Here is a 19,220-nt window from a genome sequence, read left to right as displayed (position 1 = left end):
TAAAATACTCTAAAGAAGTGATTTCCTGCAGGAGGCAATGCAGTACAGTGTCTCAGCAACCTATCAGCCACATCACACCTTGTGGACAGGAATGTTAATATCATTACAGGGTTGGCAGCCAAAGACTTGAGTAAGTCATTACAATTACTTTTCTTCTGGTTTAGACAAGAAAGGGGACCTTTTAATTGGTACAGCTTGAAGGAAGTGATTTTTTAAAGCTCATTAAGAGATTAGGAAATTGTGTGTTTGATATGTTTCCAGTCCTAACTAATTCTGTAAATGTGGGAGGTTTTTAACTGGTAACAGTCATTTCTATACCGAGTTTTAAATATTAAAGAGATATATATAATTTGCTGTTAAGGAATAGCAGTGGTTTCATGGCTGGCAAAGTATTACCTCTAGTACACTGATCTTGAAGCAATAGCGTAACTGGCAAGCAAACCTGGTTTTACAGCTTTGAATAGTTTGACCACATCCTGCTGTGCAGGAACATGCTTATGACTGTTCATGTAAAAAATTGGCAGGCACCCAGTTGCTCATCTGAAGCAAGGTAAAGAATCCTTCTCCATTTTGAGGCGCTGCTTGGCAGCAGGCAGCACTTTATCATCATTGAAAACAATGACGAGATGCACTGTGCTTGACTTCCCATCACTATCAGTTTCGACTAATGACTAATAACTGATAAATGTCTGTACTTAGAACTAGTCAGCTTCTTGCTAGCTTTTCTTTTGTTGTTTTTGTTCTGCTAAAGTAATTTTCTTCCTTTTACACCAAGTAGTGTAAAAGGAAGAACTCTGTGTTGCCTGTGATTTACAGAGCATTAAGGCATTCTCAGCCCTGGAGTGAACAGGTCTTACTGAGTTGGTAAATCCAAGAGATGTATGAAATGTAAAAACAAGAAATATAAATGAAAAAAAATATTTCCAAATCTTGGACCCTTAATAGGGGAATATTCAGGTGACAGGTTACAATGCCTCATGACTCTTAGGACAGAGGTGATCCCTTTGCAAACCAAACCACAGTGTGGGATGGTTTTTTTGTACTTTTAATTAGAAGTCTAGTTTTATACTCTGTGTTTTGGTACCCTTTGGCACTTCTTGATTAAGAATGCTAATCAAGTTCTTGGCTGGCAGGAGCATATCTGACAGTATCCCCCTTCCTACTCTCTCAAGGTGCTTACCCTACTTTTCCATTTGCCACACATACTTGGGAACAGGAAAAGAGGTAGAACGCAGTATCCATAGTTGTTTACGAACCAGGCAGCTGCTGTTGGATACTGCTGTTGATGATTTTGGTCATAAACTTATTTCAGGAGGAAAGTGAAAGTAAAGGGAATGTTTATTGTACTTTGAGGATCCAAGAACCATGCTTGTTCACTAATGGCTAGTTTCCTTTGGGAAGGCAACAGCAAGTTGATGTTGTTCTCATTTGCATCCTTTTCTCTGAGAGGTAGCTGATGAATGGGCATGGGAAAATTCCTTGCCCGCAGGATGGCTGAACAGAGCGAGGACACCTGTCTGCAAGATACCCCTTTTTGCCCTGTGAATTTAGTCCAAGTCCTGAGAGAAAGTGAAGGGGATATGGAGTAAGATATAGAGTAGATTAAAAAAGAAAAATAATTTGAGATTTAACATTAAAAATTGCACAGTGACTGGGGGAGTAAAGAAAGAGGGGTTGATTAAATAGTTGTCAGTTTGATTGGGATTCACATCAGTGGCCTCAGGTAAAGCTCAGAGATGTCTCTTCTTTGGGGGTAATGCTGACTAAAAGGGATCCTGAAGGGAAATCACAAAAAGGAAAAGTTATATGAGCAGTGGTTTTGATAAGCAATATTAGTTTTAGTCTATTGCATTTCACTGCAACAGTGCTTTAAAATGTCGCATTTCATTTCCTCTGTACTTAAATAAAGATAATCCGTTGTAAGTTTGACCAAATTCATGTTTTAGGAAGTTCATGTTATACTGAACATGGTTAAATCCATGTTTTCTTTGCTCCCTCTCAGAATAAACCAAGTGAATCTCCCCAAACGTCAAACCAAGCCATGATTGCTGTATCTGGGACACATGGAGTAAAACTATCATGAATGATGCTGAAGAGCATCGGGAATCTTTTGCATCTCAGAAAAAGGCCGGTTCTTCACTACTTGGCTACTTAGTTTTTCAAAAAACAAACCCGGTTTGAAAATATATAATAATTCTTTACTTTCCAAGATGATTAGGTGTGCTCTGACTCTCTACCTTGGGTATATTTGTGCTGGCTTTAGCATGAATATTTTCCAGGAGAAAATGCCGTTAAATATTTGGCTACATTTAGGAGATCATTCTTCCTCTGAGGTAGGAACTTTAGTTCACTGGAGGCCTAACTAGAGAAGAAACTGGCCAAACTTGATTTCTTGCATGGGTTTTCTGATTTGTGTAGAATGTCCACCCAAAAATAATGCCTGTTTAATCTTTTGCGATAGCGCTCTGTTTAATTTGATCAGAGTCTGTAATTCACAGTTTTCAAAGCATTAAGAAATCTACTGAGTGGTGAGATGTTCAAACAGGATAGTAGGAGAAGGTTTAGGGACACTACAAATCTGTGTTTGTGGTGTCCCTAAACTGTCTGTGTCAGTTTGTCTCTCATGCTGAAGTAGCAGAGGTTGTGATTTCTCTGTAGGCAGGTATCTGTTAATATAGAGCATGAAACTCTTTGGTTTCACTGGAGTTGGAATTTCATTAGTGAAAGCAAGTATTTTGCAATTTATTCCTTAGTTTAGACTTCAGTGAGTCTTTGGTTGCATGAAGTCTTGTATTTTTTGAGTTAATACTTCTTGAAGTGCAGGTCAGATGGTAGGTCATTAATGGAGGGAGAGGAGAATCTGAAGGAAATTACCCTGAGGAGCTGTTATACTGAACTTCAGTATTTAGTCCATGAATGCTAAGTGTGAGTAAATATGTAAATGTTAATGAAGTGTTTCCTTGAAGAGAGGGATTATGGTTTTTCTTTTTGAGCTTTAGAAGCAAAATTTTAATTGATACTGCATTTCTTCTTTTTGCTGCCATAAGGTTTTGACTGAATGATGCCTGGAGACACATCATTGTTTGCATTGTTAAATCACCTGTTGTTCCTCTGCAAACAGTGTGTTGTGCAGAATTCAGAAAATACATGTCTGCATAGTATTTGAGGGCATGATCAAGCTTGATATCTTTAATTGTAAACTTTAATGAATTTCCAGTTGAACATTCATCCTCTCTTCAGTACCTAGAAACCTCTCACCCCTTTGAAAATGGAAGTAAATTTGTGTGCAAGTGTGTTCTATTAATTGCTGTTTGACTCATCTATCATGGGCTAAGCTTTATATTCACACAGCTTAGACTTTCAAGCCAATTTCTGGAATTAATTTAAATATTTAATGTCAAAACCCTAGGACGAAAGAGAGGAAAAATGTTTTGTATGCTTATTGATCACCTGTTTCAGTAGCAGCAATGCATAGAGGAAACTTCCAATGTTATAAAAGCAGAATTCAAACAGTTTTCCCTCTGAGGAGTATCACTGTGCATGCAATAACATTTATAGGTACCAAAACTCTGCATGCAATAAGGTCTGTAGGTACCAGAACTCTGGTAGAGGTACCTTAAGTAGGTTTTCCATGATACTTAACACTTCACAGTTTCAAGATAGGTACTGAATGTTGAATCTGATTTTGCTTCGGTTACTTGTTGGATAAAATGTTGGATTTTCTTAAAAGTTGGAAAGAAACTCACCCAGAACTGTATGCTTTGTATGAAAAGCTGGTTTCCTTAGCCAACCTTCTAAGGAAACTTTATGCAAAATTACTTTGTTATTTTGGATATGCAGATGAGTTTGCGTAAGAATTCTTTTGATAATCAACAAAGAAGATTTTGTGTTTCATTTTTATAATTAATCTGGAGTCTGAAAAGGCTAATATGCCTGGCCTACATGTTCACTTGCTCCTCCTGCCTTGACCCTTCTTTAGTGTTCGTAAGTGGCAATTTTGTGTTTTATTATGTCTGTATTAGCAAGTAGTGTGAATTGGAAAGTGGTGGATCTGGAGTACGAAGTAGTTCTCAGCATCTTACATCCACATTAACCCCTTTCCAGAATGGGGAGGGGGTTGGTTTGGTTTGGTTTGGTTTGGTTATGGGTGTTTTGTTTGTCTGGGTTTTTTTGTCTGATTAGCTGTAGTCAAGACCTATGGACTGAATACCATTTGTGTCAGAATGCACTAAGTGAATTCCTAGTTTGAGGCATCTTTGAGTTTGCTTAAATAAAAAAAGTAATCCAAATTGTTTTCTCTGATAGCACTCCATGGTGCAGAGAAAGTGCTGAGTAGCATGTAAATTGTGCATTACATGAAATTAAGGATAAAAATGAGATAATTTTAAGAAAGAGAATGAGATTTATTAAAATAAATAGGGAAGTAAAAGCTATCAATGTTCTTGGAGAAAGTATTCTAGTATGGTTATGTTCAGACTTTTTCCTTTGAAAATTATTAGACTACTTTGTATGCACACTTTTCTGGTGCCAATTTTTGTCCTGTCATCAAGATGTAAATGAATGTGGTTCCTTCAAGGAGAAATAGGTTTCAAACTAGTAGCATAAATTGAAAATAAAGTAATACACAGAATGAAAAGTTTGGATTTAATTTGTACAGTGGAGAAATCTTCAAAGAATAGCAGGCAAACTATATTGCTGATTGTGCCACTTGTACAAAGTCAGTAATTGACTAAGAGTGTTGTGGGACGTGGAGCTAAGAAGAATGAATAGAGCTACTTTTTGTTGACTTAATTTATTTTTATTTCCAGAGTCCCTGAGGTGAAATATTGACCTCTCTTCCAGCACTGCAATACCCTCCACAGTCATCCTTATGATTCAGCATGTGTGCTAAGCTGTAAAGAGAGGAGATGAGTAAGGCAGCTAAGGTCTAGCACTAACAGAGGATATAAGGAAAAATTACTATGATGATGACAAGCTGATTATTCATTTTCAACAGAATTGTAGATGATTTGGACTGAAATTTGGGACTTAAAGATGTTTTTGTTAGTTCCATTTCTTCCTTTTCTTTTGTCCTTTATCAGGACACACAGGCAGTATGTACTAAAAGGTTCACCTGTAATACCATGATTACAATAGCAGAATAAAAAGAAATTTGGGACTTAAAAATGTTTTTTATAGTTCCATTTTTTCTACATTTTCAACTGTTTTTAAATAATCAGGTAACAATTACCAAAATGGCAGTTTTCTCTCTTGGCTTTGTCTGAATATCATGACCTTTATTTTTGGTTGTGAAGCTGTTAATCAATTTTTCCAAGTCCTTAGGCTTGATGAAATTATTTTACATATTCTACTTTAAAGTGTATGGTGATCCTGACAAGAAAAAAAGGAACAAGAAAATCTATCAATATTCTCTTTATGAAAGAGAGATTTCACAGTAGCATTAACTTATCTTTGTCTGGTTCACCAAGTATGCCTACATTTGTTTGTTGTATGGCTTTACTATTTCGTGCTTCAGATTGTGAGTATCTAGGATTTAGCCTCTTTTCCATGTTCTGTTTATTCACTGTTAATTATTTTTCAAGCTGAGTTGCTTGAGAACAAGAAAAATTTAGCTTCCATTACCCTCTATTGCAAATGAAGGACAGGCTTTCCTATTGCATGTAGTCTGCTTGTGATTATAAGATGCTCTAGTAAGGGAACTTTTTAATGTGTTCTGTGTTAATATTTGTTGTCATTCTTTACAGTCATGTTTTTGATTTGCTGTTAAATATGAAGCACAAAATATAATTTTGGTTTATAGTTTACTTTTGTATTGAAAATGCATCTTTAAATTATACAATACAAATATGTACAAATATGTAAAGGCCCTTAAGAAGCTGTGACTATGTAAAAAGTATACTTGTAGCTATAACAAAAGAAAAATTATCGCAGATGAAGAACATATTAAATCATACAAGTATGACAACTTTTTGAAGTTCTGGAGTTGTTATCAGAAATACAGAATGCAAGTGTCTAACTACAAAGTATTTAATTGGTTTAAAATATTGATGCAGTAATGCTTATGAATGTGCATGCTATATTGTTAATAACAGAATTGATAACTATCTTTTGAGAGAGAGCAATTTTAACATTACCTATTATTTATTAATTACTATCTATAAATATGTAAATATAAGTTTATATATATATATATATATAATGTCATTTGTGCATCAGTAATTGGTCATCTTTCGATTATGCTGTTACTTATTTCTTAATTAGCTGTAACATCTTTCTCTGCTATCTGCAGAAGTATTATCAAAGACTAGAGAAACCCCAAAATACAGTGTAAAGCTCTCTGTCAAAAGAATGGCTATGAACACTTTGCTCCTCATTGTCTCTTGAGATGACTTTTCACCAATAGATAAAATTTCTTTCAAGTCTTGTTATAATTATGATGAGGAATTTCTTATTTCAGAGATGGTATTACAGATCCAAGCAATGTTAGGAAACAATAGTTTTCACTATTTTTTTTCTGAAAGTGATCTACTGTCTTGTATTCAGTATGGGAGTGAGCACCAGGCCTCTCTGTGAGTTTAATTCCTTCATCTTTAAGACAAAGTTTTTCTTTCTTAATCTATAGGCATTCTTTCAGCCTCATTGCCTGGGCTTCTGTTCACAATCAAAGTGTTAGGACTTCAACAGAATCTTAGTCTGAAAAACAAGTCTTGAAAGATTCACTGTGAAAAGGAGAGCATCCAGTGGCATCCTTCAAGAGGAAACACCAAAATTGTGGTTAATACCTTTTGCTAAATCATTCCATCAGCTGGCCTTCTATTGTTGGGCCAGCCAGCGGCTGTGTCTGTCCTTACGTGTTCTCCTTATGTCTTGTATGGTGTCTTCTATGGTGTCTCTTCTCAGCAGTAGTCATGCATTTTACCCGTTTCGTTTGTTTTGGCAAGCAGGCCTATCACTTTGCTTTTAGATGTTCTCATAGCATTCTTCTGTCTGTGTGTTTTTCTTAATTTTTTCTCCCCTCAGGGTGTCCTATCCCCTGTACATGAAGAATGGGATTGCGGGATGAGAGCAGTGTTGATAATTGCACAGGTCAAAGGCAGCAGATTTTAGGTTTAAGCATTTCTTGCTTTTCAGTAACATATCTGAAAGCTTTTAGGTGACTGTGTATTCAGAGCTGCAGAATCAGCCCACTTGAGAAGGTGCATCTCTTTGGGTATCTAGTTACACTGATATCTATAAAACACCTTAATGAAGCTAAAGCTAAATTTTGTTACAAAGATAGTATCTTCAGATTCAACTGCTATTTAATGTTTGCAAAGTCTTATTCATGTACCAAAATCATACAGGCATTTCTCTGTATTACCAAAGCTCAGAAATATATAATTTCTAAATGTGTGCGTTTGTTTTAATTTTGCAGAGCTTTTGTTTACTTTCTTGAATCTTTCTTTGTGGGATGCCTTTGTATTCTATGTATGATTTATTTAAAGTTCGTGCAAAGCTGATTAATTTCTTGATTTTTAAAAATTATTTTCATTCCACTTTTTAGTGCATATAAAAAACCCTATAAAAGCTATCTAGAATACAATTTATGTATTTTCTGTTACCTAGCTCTATTTGCTATTACTTTGTATTAATGAGACAGAAAGTGTTTTCACAATAACATTTGAAGATTTGTAATTAGTTTCTTCATTTTCACCCTTATACTTAGTTAAAACACTGCCATTAATATTGCTTTCTTATAGTTACGTCCGTCAGTATTCAAGTTTCCTAAAAATCCATAGAAAAAGAACAAATACTACAGATTGGGATGATTTATTGAAAAGTGCCTGTTGTCTCTGCAAAAGTTTGTGTTTTCACCTACCGACTTGTTGTTTTTGTTTGTAATAATCTAAGTTTGTGTTTTCACCTACCGACTTGTTGTTTTTGTTTGTAATAATCTCTAGTTTAAAGTAGCTATTATTACATGTTAAACAAGTTTTGTGTGGACATATTTTGCACCAGAAAATATTAAAGAACTGCTACTTAAGCAACTGATGGCTCAATTGAGAGTATGAAATTTACCAGGACAAACAGACAGTATCTACTACAAGATACACCTGCAATAACAGAATAAATAGCAGAATAAAAAGGTTTTAAAACTCTGTCATCTATACAGTGATCCATGGTACTGTTTTCTTGAAAAATGTGATGATATTTAAAGATGGACCAGAAGTATTCCTGTCCTTTTGTGCAGTAAATGCCAACTTAATGTTTCAGCAATAGCCTTGTTTGCATATGGATTTTACAAAAATCCATTGAAGATTATTTGAAAACCAACTCATTAGAATGACAGATTGCTTACCAAATTTTGTTTTCTTGTCAACTAATATTGGTTACATTCAATTAAACAAGGTTGTATTTCTAAAAACATAATCTCAGTCTGCGGCTGAGTGCCTTGCCTATATCTGCAAATCAGATTCCTAATTTCTAGATCTAGTTGGAAAATTAGGCAGTGAATGTTTCTAAAATTGCTCCTCTTCATGCAGCTTTCACATTTCCACTGCCTCTGTTCTACTATATACATTGTTTGAGTGCCAGCACTGCAGATTATTAAGCGAGGGTGAGGGAAAGGCTGTAAACAAAAGCAATTGTCAGCTTTCTGTCATGGTGTGTTTGACAAGCTGTCTCCTGGCCACAGGCCACTTGGTTGTAATGGTGCTGACTGTTCTGAGGAACCAGCACAACATGTGGCCACATGAAGCAATAGCTCCATGTCATTTGGTCAGGTCTATAAAGCAAAGGTTTGGGGTGTAGCAATCCCAGTTCTGACATGATCTTGCTAGCTGATTAAGATTCTTAAACTTTGTATGCTAATTTGTCATCCCACAAAGCAAGAAACTGCTATGTACTAATTTGATTTGAGTGTTGGAAAAAGTGAGTAGTCATTGTTTACGAAAAGTTACTACATTATTATTTATGAGTTTAATTATTTAATTAAAGACAAATCATGTAATAAAGAGCGTATGTATGGTAAAAAGGTGAAGTAAAAATGTAGACAAAAGATGAAGTGGTGTAGTGAAGTGAACCTTATTCAGGCCAAGACAAGAACTGTGAATTAGAGTGTACATTAGGTGCACATTCTGCCATGCAAAAGAAGGGAACAAAGATGTTGCATTTGAAGGAGGGAGAAGCTAAGGAACTTGGAGAGGGAAGACTTATGTTTCCTTCTTTCAGCAAAAAAGGAGGAGAATTAAATTTCTTTTATAAAGTTATTTAAAAATATAGTTTATGTCTTTCTGAAATTTGTGTTCCATCCATTAGTAACACATAATCCTTGACCAAAGCTGCCTGGCAAATGAGTATGTGGGATTTGCATTGATTTGGAAAATGCATGCTAAGACCATAAATAAAATAAGATCGGAATAATATTTTAATATTCGGATGCTTTGACTTGCTTCTTGGTGACCTTTCTTGCAGTACTTCTTAGTCCTTAACCATGGTAGAAATTATTTCAGGTTGTCAGCAGGGTATTTAGGTCTTGGTTTTCATGTAAGAGGTATATTAATGCATGTTCTGCTTAAATGGCAGATTTATTCCAAAACCTCTTGGGTGTTGTGTGATTTTATTCTTTAAATGTCTTTAAAGATGTTGAAGTTAATTACTCTGAATTATTTTCTATGCAGAAGTTTCTGCTCTGAAGTCTCTTGTATCAGTATGCTGGGCTTACTAAATGTCCATTGAAAGCAAAACTGATCCTAGTCTAACTGTTACTGTACTTGCAGACCTTTATTCAGTGATTGAGATTCTAATTGAGATTCTTTAATTTTTTGACATTACTTTTAAAAGATAATCTTGGCTAGTGAGTGCTCTTTTGCTCTTGTGATAAAATTTAAATTAGTGTTTTCCCTTTCCTGAATTATTTGGGAGTATTGGTAGTTTCCTTTGCTTTTGAATATAACAATGACATGAGAATTATAATGGCATTGTACTGTGACAGTCTCTAGTCTTTCTAAAACTCTGCAGTGGGGCGTGAGCAGGCATCCTACTTGTGTACTACTCATCTGCTTACATGCTTAGTTTATACATTATTTATTAGACTTACAGGCATGAAATTAAAAAATTGAATTAATAATGTGACTTTGATGTAAAGCAGAAGTTGCTTATTTATATATGACAGGCAATTAGGAAAAAAACACTCTTAGTTTAGTTCGATGCACTTTTGCTTGCTTTCAGACCCAGTACAACCTCATCAATAAATGTTTGACACCAGGTTACTAGGTTTGTGTTTTGATCAGAAACAACTCAGAGGTGAGGTAAGTTTGTTAACTTATATGCAGCGGACACAGGAAAATGTGAAGGTGACCCAGTTATGTGGCTTCAGCAGCTCCTGCTTCTGTTTCCTCCTGCAGATGAGGTGTTTGTCAGCAGCCCCTGTTAGCACAGGCGTGGCCATCCAGTGCTCAGCCAGCACAGGAACCGTGCTTGAATGACCTGTGAGTCACACACAGCTCAGGAGCGTCACCTTTTCCTTTCTCCATTTCTTGCACATTTTTATAATGAGTTTCATTGATTAGGAAAGTCTTTGTGTGCTGAACGCACTGAAAAGTAGATCAGGGTTGTTTTGATCTTTAAAATATCATCATTGCAGGGAAGTAAGACTATGTAGAGAATGCAGTTGGGTGGGTATCAGTGCTGCTCAGTGCTGTGGAATCACTGCACGTGTAAGGATGGTTCACATGAAGGGTGTCAACAGTTAAATTTCATGGTCTAAATTTTCTGAATTTCTTACCGTACACTTGCAGTTCCTTTAACCATTAAAACGAAAATAAAGGAAAACTTGTTTTGCTGCATTTGAAGTGTTCAGAAATAGACAGGGAGAGGAATGGTAGGAGGAAACCTAGTCATGCTTACAGCATATTATCTGCCTTAATGCTGCAGGTTGCAACTGGCTTATAGTGACAAAGAAAACATAAATGTTTTATTTTGATGCATTCCTTTTTGTAGCTTTTTAAAACAAGACACCATTGCACTGCTACCAAAAAAACAAAAGAAATAAAGGCAGCATTTAAATCTAAGTGTTTCTCTTACTAATAGAATATAACTCTTAAAAGATGCGTGTGTTTCTGAGGCCTAAACTCTACAAAAACACTTTTTTTTTCTTGAAATTCCAGTAGTTCTAAGCTGCTGGGCATTGTATAAATAATCATTCAAACATATTTGTTGATGGTTTGCCAAAACTTTGAAGTGAAGTAATTTTTTTCAGAAGCTAGAAAACTTTAATACAAAATTATAATTTAAAGGGATTTTTTTCTAGTGATTATTATGTAGAAACTATTTTATTTCTTTTAAAATTATTACTTTAGAAAAAAGGGATAAATTCTATTTATATAAGTGCTTCCAAACATCTGCAGTTCAAAGTACATAATTCACAGTGACACCAAAGGTTGGTTTGTGTTTTGACTGGATGACTTTGGTATTATTTTTGTCTGCAAAGGAAAGAGTGTATAGCATCCAAGTGGTGCAAGATGTTTGCCTCTCCAGAAATTGTGATGAATTTGGGACAAGGGGCAGACTGTTAAAAAAAAAAAATACTGAGGGAGGGGGAAGAAGGGCAGTCAGAGTGAGAATGCTTGCGTTCCATTCGGCATATTTGAGCTGGGAGCCAGTCTGAAGTACAGATCATTATAAATAAAGTAAGAAAAGGTGGACAAAACAACTGACTAAGAGAAGAATCAGCTGAATTGGTTTTGTTTGCTTCACATGCTTATTTATTGCATTTAGGTTTCCACAGGTGAAGACTTCAAAATACAACAGGTGAAAAAGTAGCTTTGTTTCTTCATCTTTTTCATATTTCGTGTCTGGAATAATTATTTGTACTTCACTTGTTCACTGCAATGAATATGTGTTAACTAATTTCAAAACATAGATGCACTTTATCACTTCAGGAAGTATTGTGCTGTGTAGTAGTAGGATCTCAGTACCCCATAAACTTGTCTTTCAGTGGTATTGATGCATTTTCCATCAATGTATGTGTCACTTACTTTGCTCATTGAACATTTTTCTTAAAATGCGTAAAGGAAAAAAATACATGTGGGAAAATAGTTCTGCCGTTCAGATGGACTCTGACTTTCCCAGAATTTGGAGAACCTAAGCCATTTTCCCAAGTTATTCAGTAGGAGCTAGGTTATTTTTATTTCACACTACTACAGTAATTGAGAATTGCAGTTGAGCAAGGTCTTTGTGCGTAGAAGTCCACAGAATGTGGCAGAGTACTCAGTGTTTGAAGGCACTGATATGCAATCAAGTCATTATGCACTGGCTGACCCAGAGTGAGTGACTTAGCACTCACTTTTGATTTTTGTGTGACTTGAATAAAAATATGTTACCTTAAGTGTAATGACAGAATTAAGCTGTTGGTGTGAGAGTGTGATTATGTATTTTTAAACTAGGGAGGCCTCCTGTGACTGACTAGTGAGATCAGATTGGACCAAAGATCCACGTGCCTCACCAGCCTGACCTCACTGAGGTCAGCACAGGAACAAGCACCTTACAGTGAGTGCCTCCATCTAGGCACTGTGGCTTTTGTCAGCAAGCTCCTCAAGTGTACCCTTGTGTGTTTTATGCCAGTGATGATTTTCAAGTTTGTAAGTGCTGGAAGTTTTGATAAGGATTCTAGATAAACAAATGTATTCTAATGAAATATTATCTTTCCTATGTACTAATTGAATAAGACAATCAAATAATATTCAGAACTGAGGAAAGAACTTAGTGTAGAATTTTGCCTCATATTAGTACATTTGTTTAATTAGACTTTGACCCCCATACCTTTAATAACAGAGACAAATCAATTCCTTTCCTTTTTCCCTAGCTTATAAATGGCATAATGTGTTGACTTTTTTTCCCCTAGGATATTGCCATAAGTTCAGGAGAGGTTAGTTTGGATTCCTTTTAATGAAAGGCAATGAAAAATATTATATGCCATACAGTAATATTAAAATCAAATATAGATGTAATGGGATTAAATGGCCATCAGGACTGCATTTATAGTAAGGAAGTGTTATGGTTTTCTGTTATTTTCAGTTTTGGCTGTTGCTTCCTGAGCCAGGTAGTGTCACAGTACCCTTTCCTGGGTCAAATCTGTGCTTAAATACAAAATGAGAAATTCATCTGACATTACCACCCTAGTTCAATGAGATGAAAGTGAGGGACCCTGGTGTAGCAAAATGTGAGCATTTTGAAAGCAGCCTGATTGACCTAAGATGTGCAGAGTTAAACTGGCTTCTGCATGAAACCTCTGGGGATAGGTATTTTCATACAAACTACACAGGGACCTCATGGGTACGGACAGGAGGCCGCTCTGCTCGCTGTTTTGCTTTGCTGTATTCCATCTTTGTCCCTACTAACATTATTTCTCCAATGGCTTGCAGGTTTTTCTTTACTTTTGTGTAATGTATGAACCTTTTACTTTGAGAATACCTCACTGAAGGATCATCTTAAATAACAATCAGAAAATAACTCATCAATCTGTGTAGATGTGGCAGGCAATGTAACACTATTTTAACATGTTACAGGTACAAGTTGAAGAAGAAAATGCTGAAAAGCTGACAGCATGTTAAAGATGATTTGTTTATACAAGTGCTAAAGTTATGTTTGATATGTTAATGCAACCTCATTTTCTAGTAAAGGCCAAACACTATTAAGTGGTTATTTGCATTGATTTTTCTATCTTCTGAAATATTTGATTCAAGGTAAACCATCTTTACTCCTTTTGTATAACTGGAGCTGAGGCTGTCTTTTAACAGTCGCTTTCTGTGTGGGCCTCATGGATTTTACTCAGTGATATTCTCCTGGTCCATTTCTTGAACTCTCTATCAGTGTCCCTTTTAGCAGATGCTCCTTTTTCAATTTGTCTGGATTTTCCCTTTAGTGTTTCAACACTCCCACCTGGGGAGTCACTGAAAGGGGTCAGCACCCACTGCAGCTTGAACCAGTGCCTCTCACAAACATCCTCATTCTGCTGAATCATGTTACCTGATGCTCATTAAAAAAGACTCAACAGTAGCCTAATCATTTCCATTTTAACATGGGAGGGAAGGATATGTTTACTTGCTTTCTATCCTTGCTTTCCTGGCTGAATCTCTTCTTATCCTTTTGGTATGTTACCTGCTTTGCTTTTCATTTTGTGTCTTTGCTGCTTGTGATATATCCTTTGGTGAGTACAGAGGTATTTGTTTCAAGAGACTGCATGCATTTAGAAGAGTTGCATGGTGGAAATACAGTTAAAGAGAAGATTGAGGTCCTGTTGCAGGTCGTGGATGATTTTGTACTGACAACTGTCAGCTGGGCAGTGATGGTTGCTCAAGGAACACTTGGAGTAGGTTTAATGAGGTTCACTGTCTGTCAAGTACATCATCACCTGATTCAGGCTAGCTAAGGAGACTTTTTGGGGGAAATACTTTCAGAGAGGAAAACAGATGTGTGGGTTTGAAAAAAGAGAGGAAACTTTTGTCAGGATTGATTTTGGGGGTGGGTTTTTTGTACCTTCAATTGTCTACCTTGCCTCTTCAGCTACAGAACTGTGTATGCACACAGTAGACCACACAGTAAAGTTATTTCTTTAGTGAATTGTTTGTGTGATACCTTTATAAAATTATGTTCCCATTTCTGAGGCTTTAATATCCTTTACTTGGCAAGGTCATCAGTGTTCTGATCAAGACATTTTCTCATTGAGATGTGTCCACACTGCTCCTGTATTCCTTGATGTACTCAAAGTTTCTGAGGTAGAGAAGCAGTTTTCTCAATTGACAGCCCATGTTTCATAACACGTTGAACTCATGGGAATTGCATTTAGGGGCACAATGAAACCTCAGATCCGATGTTTAGGTAACCTTTGTTGCACAAAATATATTGTCTGTTTGAAGTTTTCCCAAGTGTGAGTTTTTGCAAGTTTGAGATAACAGAATTTAGACATAGTATCCCAAAATTAAACACTTCCTTTAGCTTTCAGCTTTCTTAAAAGGATACATCCAACATTTCCTTTTTGTCAGTACCAAGTTGGATGATGTCTTCTCTTCACTATGCTCCAAAAAGTATTTTTATATGTGTTTTTAGAAGGAAATTCAGTTTCTTACTTGCAGCTGTTGGCATTTTAGAGGCCTGGAGTGAACCAATAAAAACACATGTTCTTTTAAAGAACATCTATTTTTACTGGACCTTGCTAACATCTAGTGACACAGAATTCAAAAAATGTTGGCTCAAATGAATAGAAGGGCTGCATTGTTTTAAATTCTATTTTAAAAACTTTTCTTTACAGCGAGGTTACACTAAAATTTCACATGCTTCTGCTCTTTTGAAAAGGAGTGCTTGCCTTTAGAATGCTGATTTAATATTTCCAAAGTAGCTCAACTATCAAAGTTGTAAAGTATAAAATTTTATTGAGACATGCATAGTGTTGCCGTTTAAGAATATTATTATAATGCTTTCACAAAGAGGTTAATTGAAGATTTTTCTTCCTAGACAGCCAAGAATAAATCAGAATATCTTCTGTTAATGCATTGTTTTCCAACATAGTAAAACACTTAGGTGCAAAGGTCAAATTAAATCACCATTTCTTTCAATGATGTACCAAATGGAATTCAAGCAGTATACTAGTTGAAAATGCCCCGGAGTTTTTTTTCAGATATCAACACTCTCAGTAGAAATTAAATGAAAGAGAAATTACAAAATGTTTCCAAGTTTGATGTAAATGTAATCATATCAAGGTTGACTTGATAGGGAGGTTTATCCATTTAAGTTACCTGTGTTTAATCTTTACTGTGTCTTTAGTTGTTCTGTGCTCTGCAAGATCCTTGAGTCCCACTGCTGCTCTTTATTTCAGTGTCCTGTCTTCACAGGAGTGGAGAGCAGAATTTAGATTGCACTCATGCTCCCAGTGGTGCAATCTGCTCTGTACACCAAGATCTTTTCTCATGTATTCATGTTGTTAGGTTTTGCTTTCAGCATATTTTCACATGCCTTTTGGAATCAAGACAATATCATGACTATTAATTCAGGTTTTAAAGGTGATTTGAGATTTTAGTCTTTTAAATAATATTTACGCTACATAAACTTGTGTTGTTGTCAAATTGTGAATTTCAAAACACTGTTTTGAAGAAGAATGTTGGCAAAGCAGAGGAATGTCCTGGTGATCATACATGATGTAATGTATAGTGCCTGCAGTGGTTGATTGATTTTTTTTTAATGGTGTTTAGATCATATATGCCAAGGAAAAAAATGTTGCTAGAGAAAAAACTCCATAGTCTGTGTTTAGTTCTTCAGTAAGAAGAACCTTTTAGCAGCACCTTCATGTCTGCAAACACATAGTTTTCGTGCTGGACATGGAAAAAGAGTTACATCTGGGATTCAGTGATTTGTGATTTTGTGTGTGTGTGTGTGTGTGTGTGTGATAACACAGACGTTAAATATCTTGAGTATGGGAAAATACTTAAAATCAAATGTATCTTAATATTTTTTCTGTATTACCCTATCTGTGGAAAAATATATTTTTTCTTGCAATAAAAATGAAACTTAAGAGCATTAATACGTTAAGAAAGTTTACAAAAGACATTGAGAGAATTTACTAGGCCTGAAAAATTCACTGCCTTTAAAATAGGCAATCCTATTAGAAATAAGCTGAGATTTCTAACAGAAGTAATGAAATATAACAGATATGTTAATGGAATTTTTCATAGTACTTTTGAGCTTCTACAAATGTTTAAAATTTATTCAAATAGAGGATTGGATCATTCTGGTTTATATACTATACTGGATACCTGATGAGTAGTATAGTTTTAGGCCTTATTTTGTGTTTAAGAATTGTATGTGTTGGCATGTCTTTAAATTTCTGTCTCAAGATCCTGTAGCATTCATTATTTTACTTAGACCTCATTTGTAATTTTTTCACTTCTGAAGCTTCCTGTTTCACAGTTTTTCTTTTTTTTATAGTTTACAGGAGCCAGGCTTCATTGTCCCATATACTGAATTGCTCAGGAATAGGGTGCATATATATGATGGGAAGTTCAGTTCTGTGTTGTCCACAGTCACCAAGACACCACGAGAGACTGACATTTCCAGGTCTTTTGAGACAGCAATGCTTACATGAGCATTATAGCACAATTCTTATTATTTTTATTTGCTAGTGTTTTCAGAAAGTATGTATTATATTTTTTATCAATTAATTGTCTTTCATTCCTACAGTCTACTAGCTGTGGGCTTTGGTGATCATAGTCAAACTACTGGCTTGTAATACGTTTTTGTAAAATGCTTCTCCTGGTACTCTGCTTTTCCCTAGTTCTAACAGTCATTCCCATATGTCTTCTTGGTACTTTGTCTGCTTTCTTTTTTTTTCTTTTTTGTTTTTCTTTTTTTTTTTTGGTAGAACAGGAGTTTTTTGTAAGGTAAAGAACTGTCTGCAGACAACTAATTGCTTTTTCAAACCAAGGAACTGAGCAAGACCTTTTATAGTTAACATTAAAAAGAGCGAAATATAATTTTTTTTTAACTTGCAGATTTTTAATCATTAAAATAAATGCTCAGCAGACAGCAGTAAGTCTACATGTGTAGGCACACAGTAGTAAGTGCTAATTTTCTCATTTTTTGTCATTAAGTTAAATATTGAAAGAAAACAATCTTGGAGAATTAGCATAACCTCTTAGTATAAAAAATACAAATCTAACAATTTCATCTATATTTTCTAATAAAAGGCTGGATCCTTGCTTTGGGAGCAGGGTCTTTCATTCGCTTGCATTTCAAAAAGGATCCATTCTTTCCTTTACATCTACTTAATACATAAAAGCCAAAATCTAGCCACATATTGGCATAACTAGGAGCAGAAATTCAACCCAACATTCTGATAAATATCTGATACATAGCATTTTTGACATACTTTTGGACCAGGAAAAAACTGAATAATGATGCACATTTTAAAAATGTAGCTTTAGTACTGTCTGGGATTATAACATGCTTTTGTCTGATGCTTTCACTGCTGCAGAAATGGTGATGGGGTTATTTACGGTAAGTCTTTTGGCTTGTTGAAAAGAAATATGCCCACACTCCTCTCCTTAATGGGATTCTTTCCTCGTTGCAGTGCAAACGGCTGGAGCAGGAGCTTCATCATCTGAAAGAGCAGAACCAGACTTCAGCAAACAACACGAGACATATGACTGCTGAAAACAATCAAGAACGTGCTCTGAAGGTAAATCTCCATTTCTTCTTGCAGGCAAATTAAGGTTGTAAGCCCCTGGTGCCAGCTTTCTGGGCTGCATATATCAGTTGTGTACATTTCGGCAGAAGTGAGCTATGGTGTTTGCCAACAACTGCTTCTTTAAACACAGATACAGCACCCTTCTGCTATGGTTTTATTTTATTTTGCGTTTGAAAGCAACAAAAAAAACATAACATACCCTCCAAATTATTGGGCTGGTAATTAACACTAAATTCTTGCGATCTGTCCTTGCAATATTACATTGTATAAGGTGAAGAAAACTGCAATTATTTGCCTCGTGGTACCTTTGCAAAACTAATATTTTAAAGCATGGCTGTTTGATCTGCTCCCAGCAGTGTGTGCTATATTAATAACATTGTTGACCGATACTACTAGTGACCACATAGTTGATACTACTATTTGCAAAAGGGTAGCTACTTGGAATTGGGAGGAGGAATAATAAGTCCTGTCAATAAGAATAAAAATGAGCAGAGAGGCAGGAGAGGGTCAGAGAAAGGACAGTGTAAAGTGACAGGTTATTGCTGCTTTGAGAAAGGGAAATTGTAATGTCAGTGGAACTGATAGCTACATAGCCTGCAATCTCACTGCTAGCCAGGATGAGAGACTATGCCAGGTAAGATGTGCAAGCATTGTGCACACCTCTTCAGCCACTTTATTCTAAAAAATCTCTTTTATCGATAGTGGAGATACAATACAAATACAGAAGCTATTCTGTTTATACCGTGTTGTCATTTTAAAACTGCTTTATTTAGACAGTAAGATCCAAAGGTATCTCACTTGCAGATAGATTTTCCTCTGCCTCCTTTTTTCTGTTTTTTTTTTTATTTATTTGGGAAACATCATTATACATACAACAACATGACCGAAGCAAAGTATAAGAATAAGTTAAATCCTTGTGTAGTTTGACATTTCTCACTAAGAAAAACAATAAATATAATAATAATAAATTGATAAAGGTTATGTGCCACACAAATGCTATAAA

At 35.6% G+C, this 19,220-nt stretch overlaps 1 protein-coding gene across 7 annotated transcripts in view; it reads left to right on the top strand.

Moving 5' to 3' along the window:
* The window catches only part of MIPOL1 (mirror-image polydactyly 1), a 180,954-nt gene that overhangs the window by 70,197 nt on the left and 91,537 nt on the right, over positions 1-19,220 (top strand). For all 7 annotated transcript variants that reach the window (XM_074542654.1, XM_074542656.1, XM_074542652.1 and 4 more), the window contains one exon: positions 18,101-18,208. In XM_074542654.1, coding sequence (XP_074398755.1) covers positions 18,101-18,208 — 108 coding nt within the window. The remainder of the gene's footprint in view (positions 1-18,100; positions 18,209-19,220) is intronic.

This window comes from Zonotrichia albicollis, chromosome 6 (assembly GCF_047830755.1).
Source record: "Zonotrichia albicollis isolate bZonAlb1 chromosome 6, bZonAlb1.hap1, whole genome shotgun sequence".
Taxonomy (NCBI): domain Eukaryota; kingdom Metazoa; phylum Chordata; class Aves; order Passeriformes; family Passerellidae; genus Zonotrichia; species Zonotrichia albicollis.
This window is presented reverse-complemented; position numbering and strand designations above follow the sequence as displayed.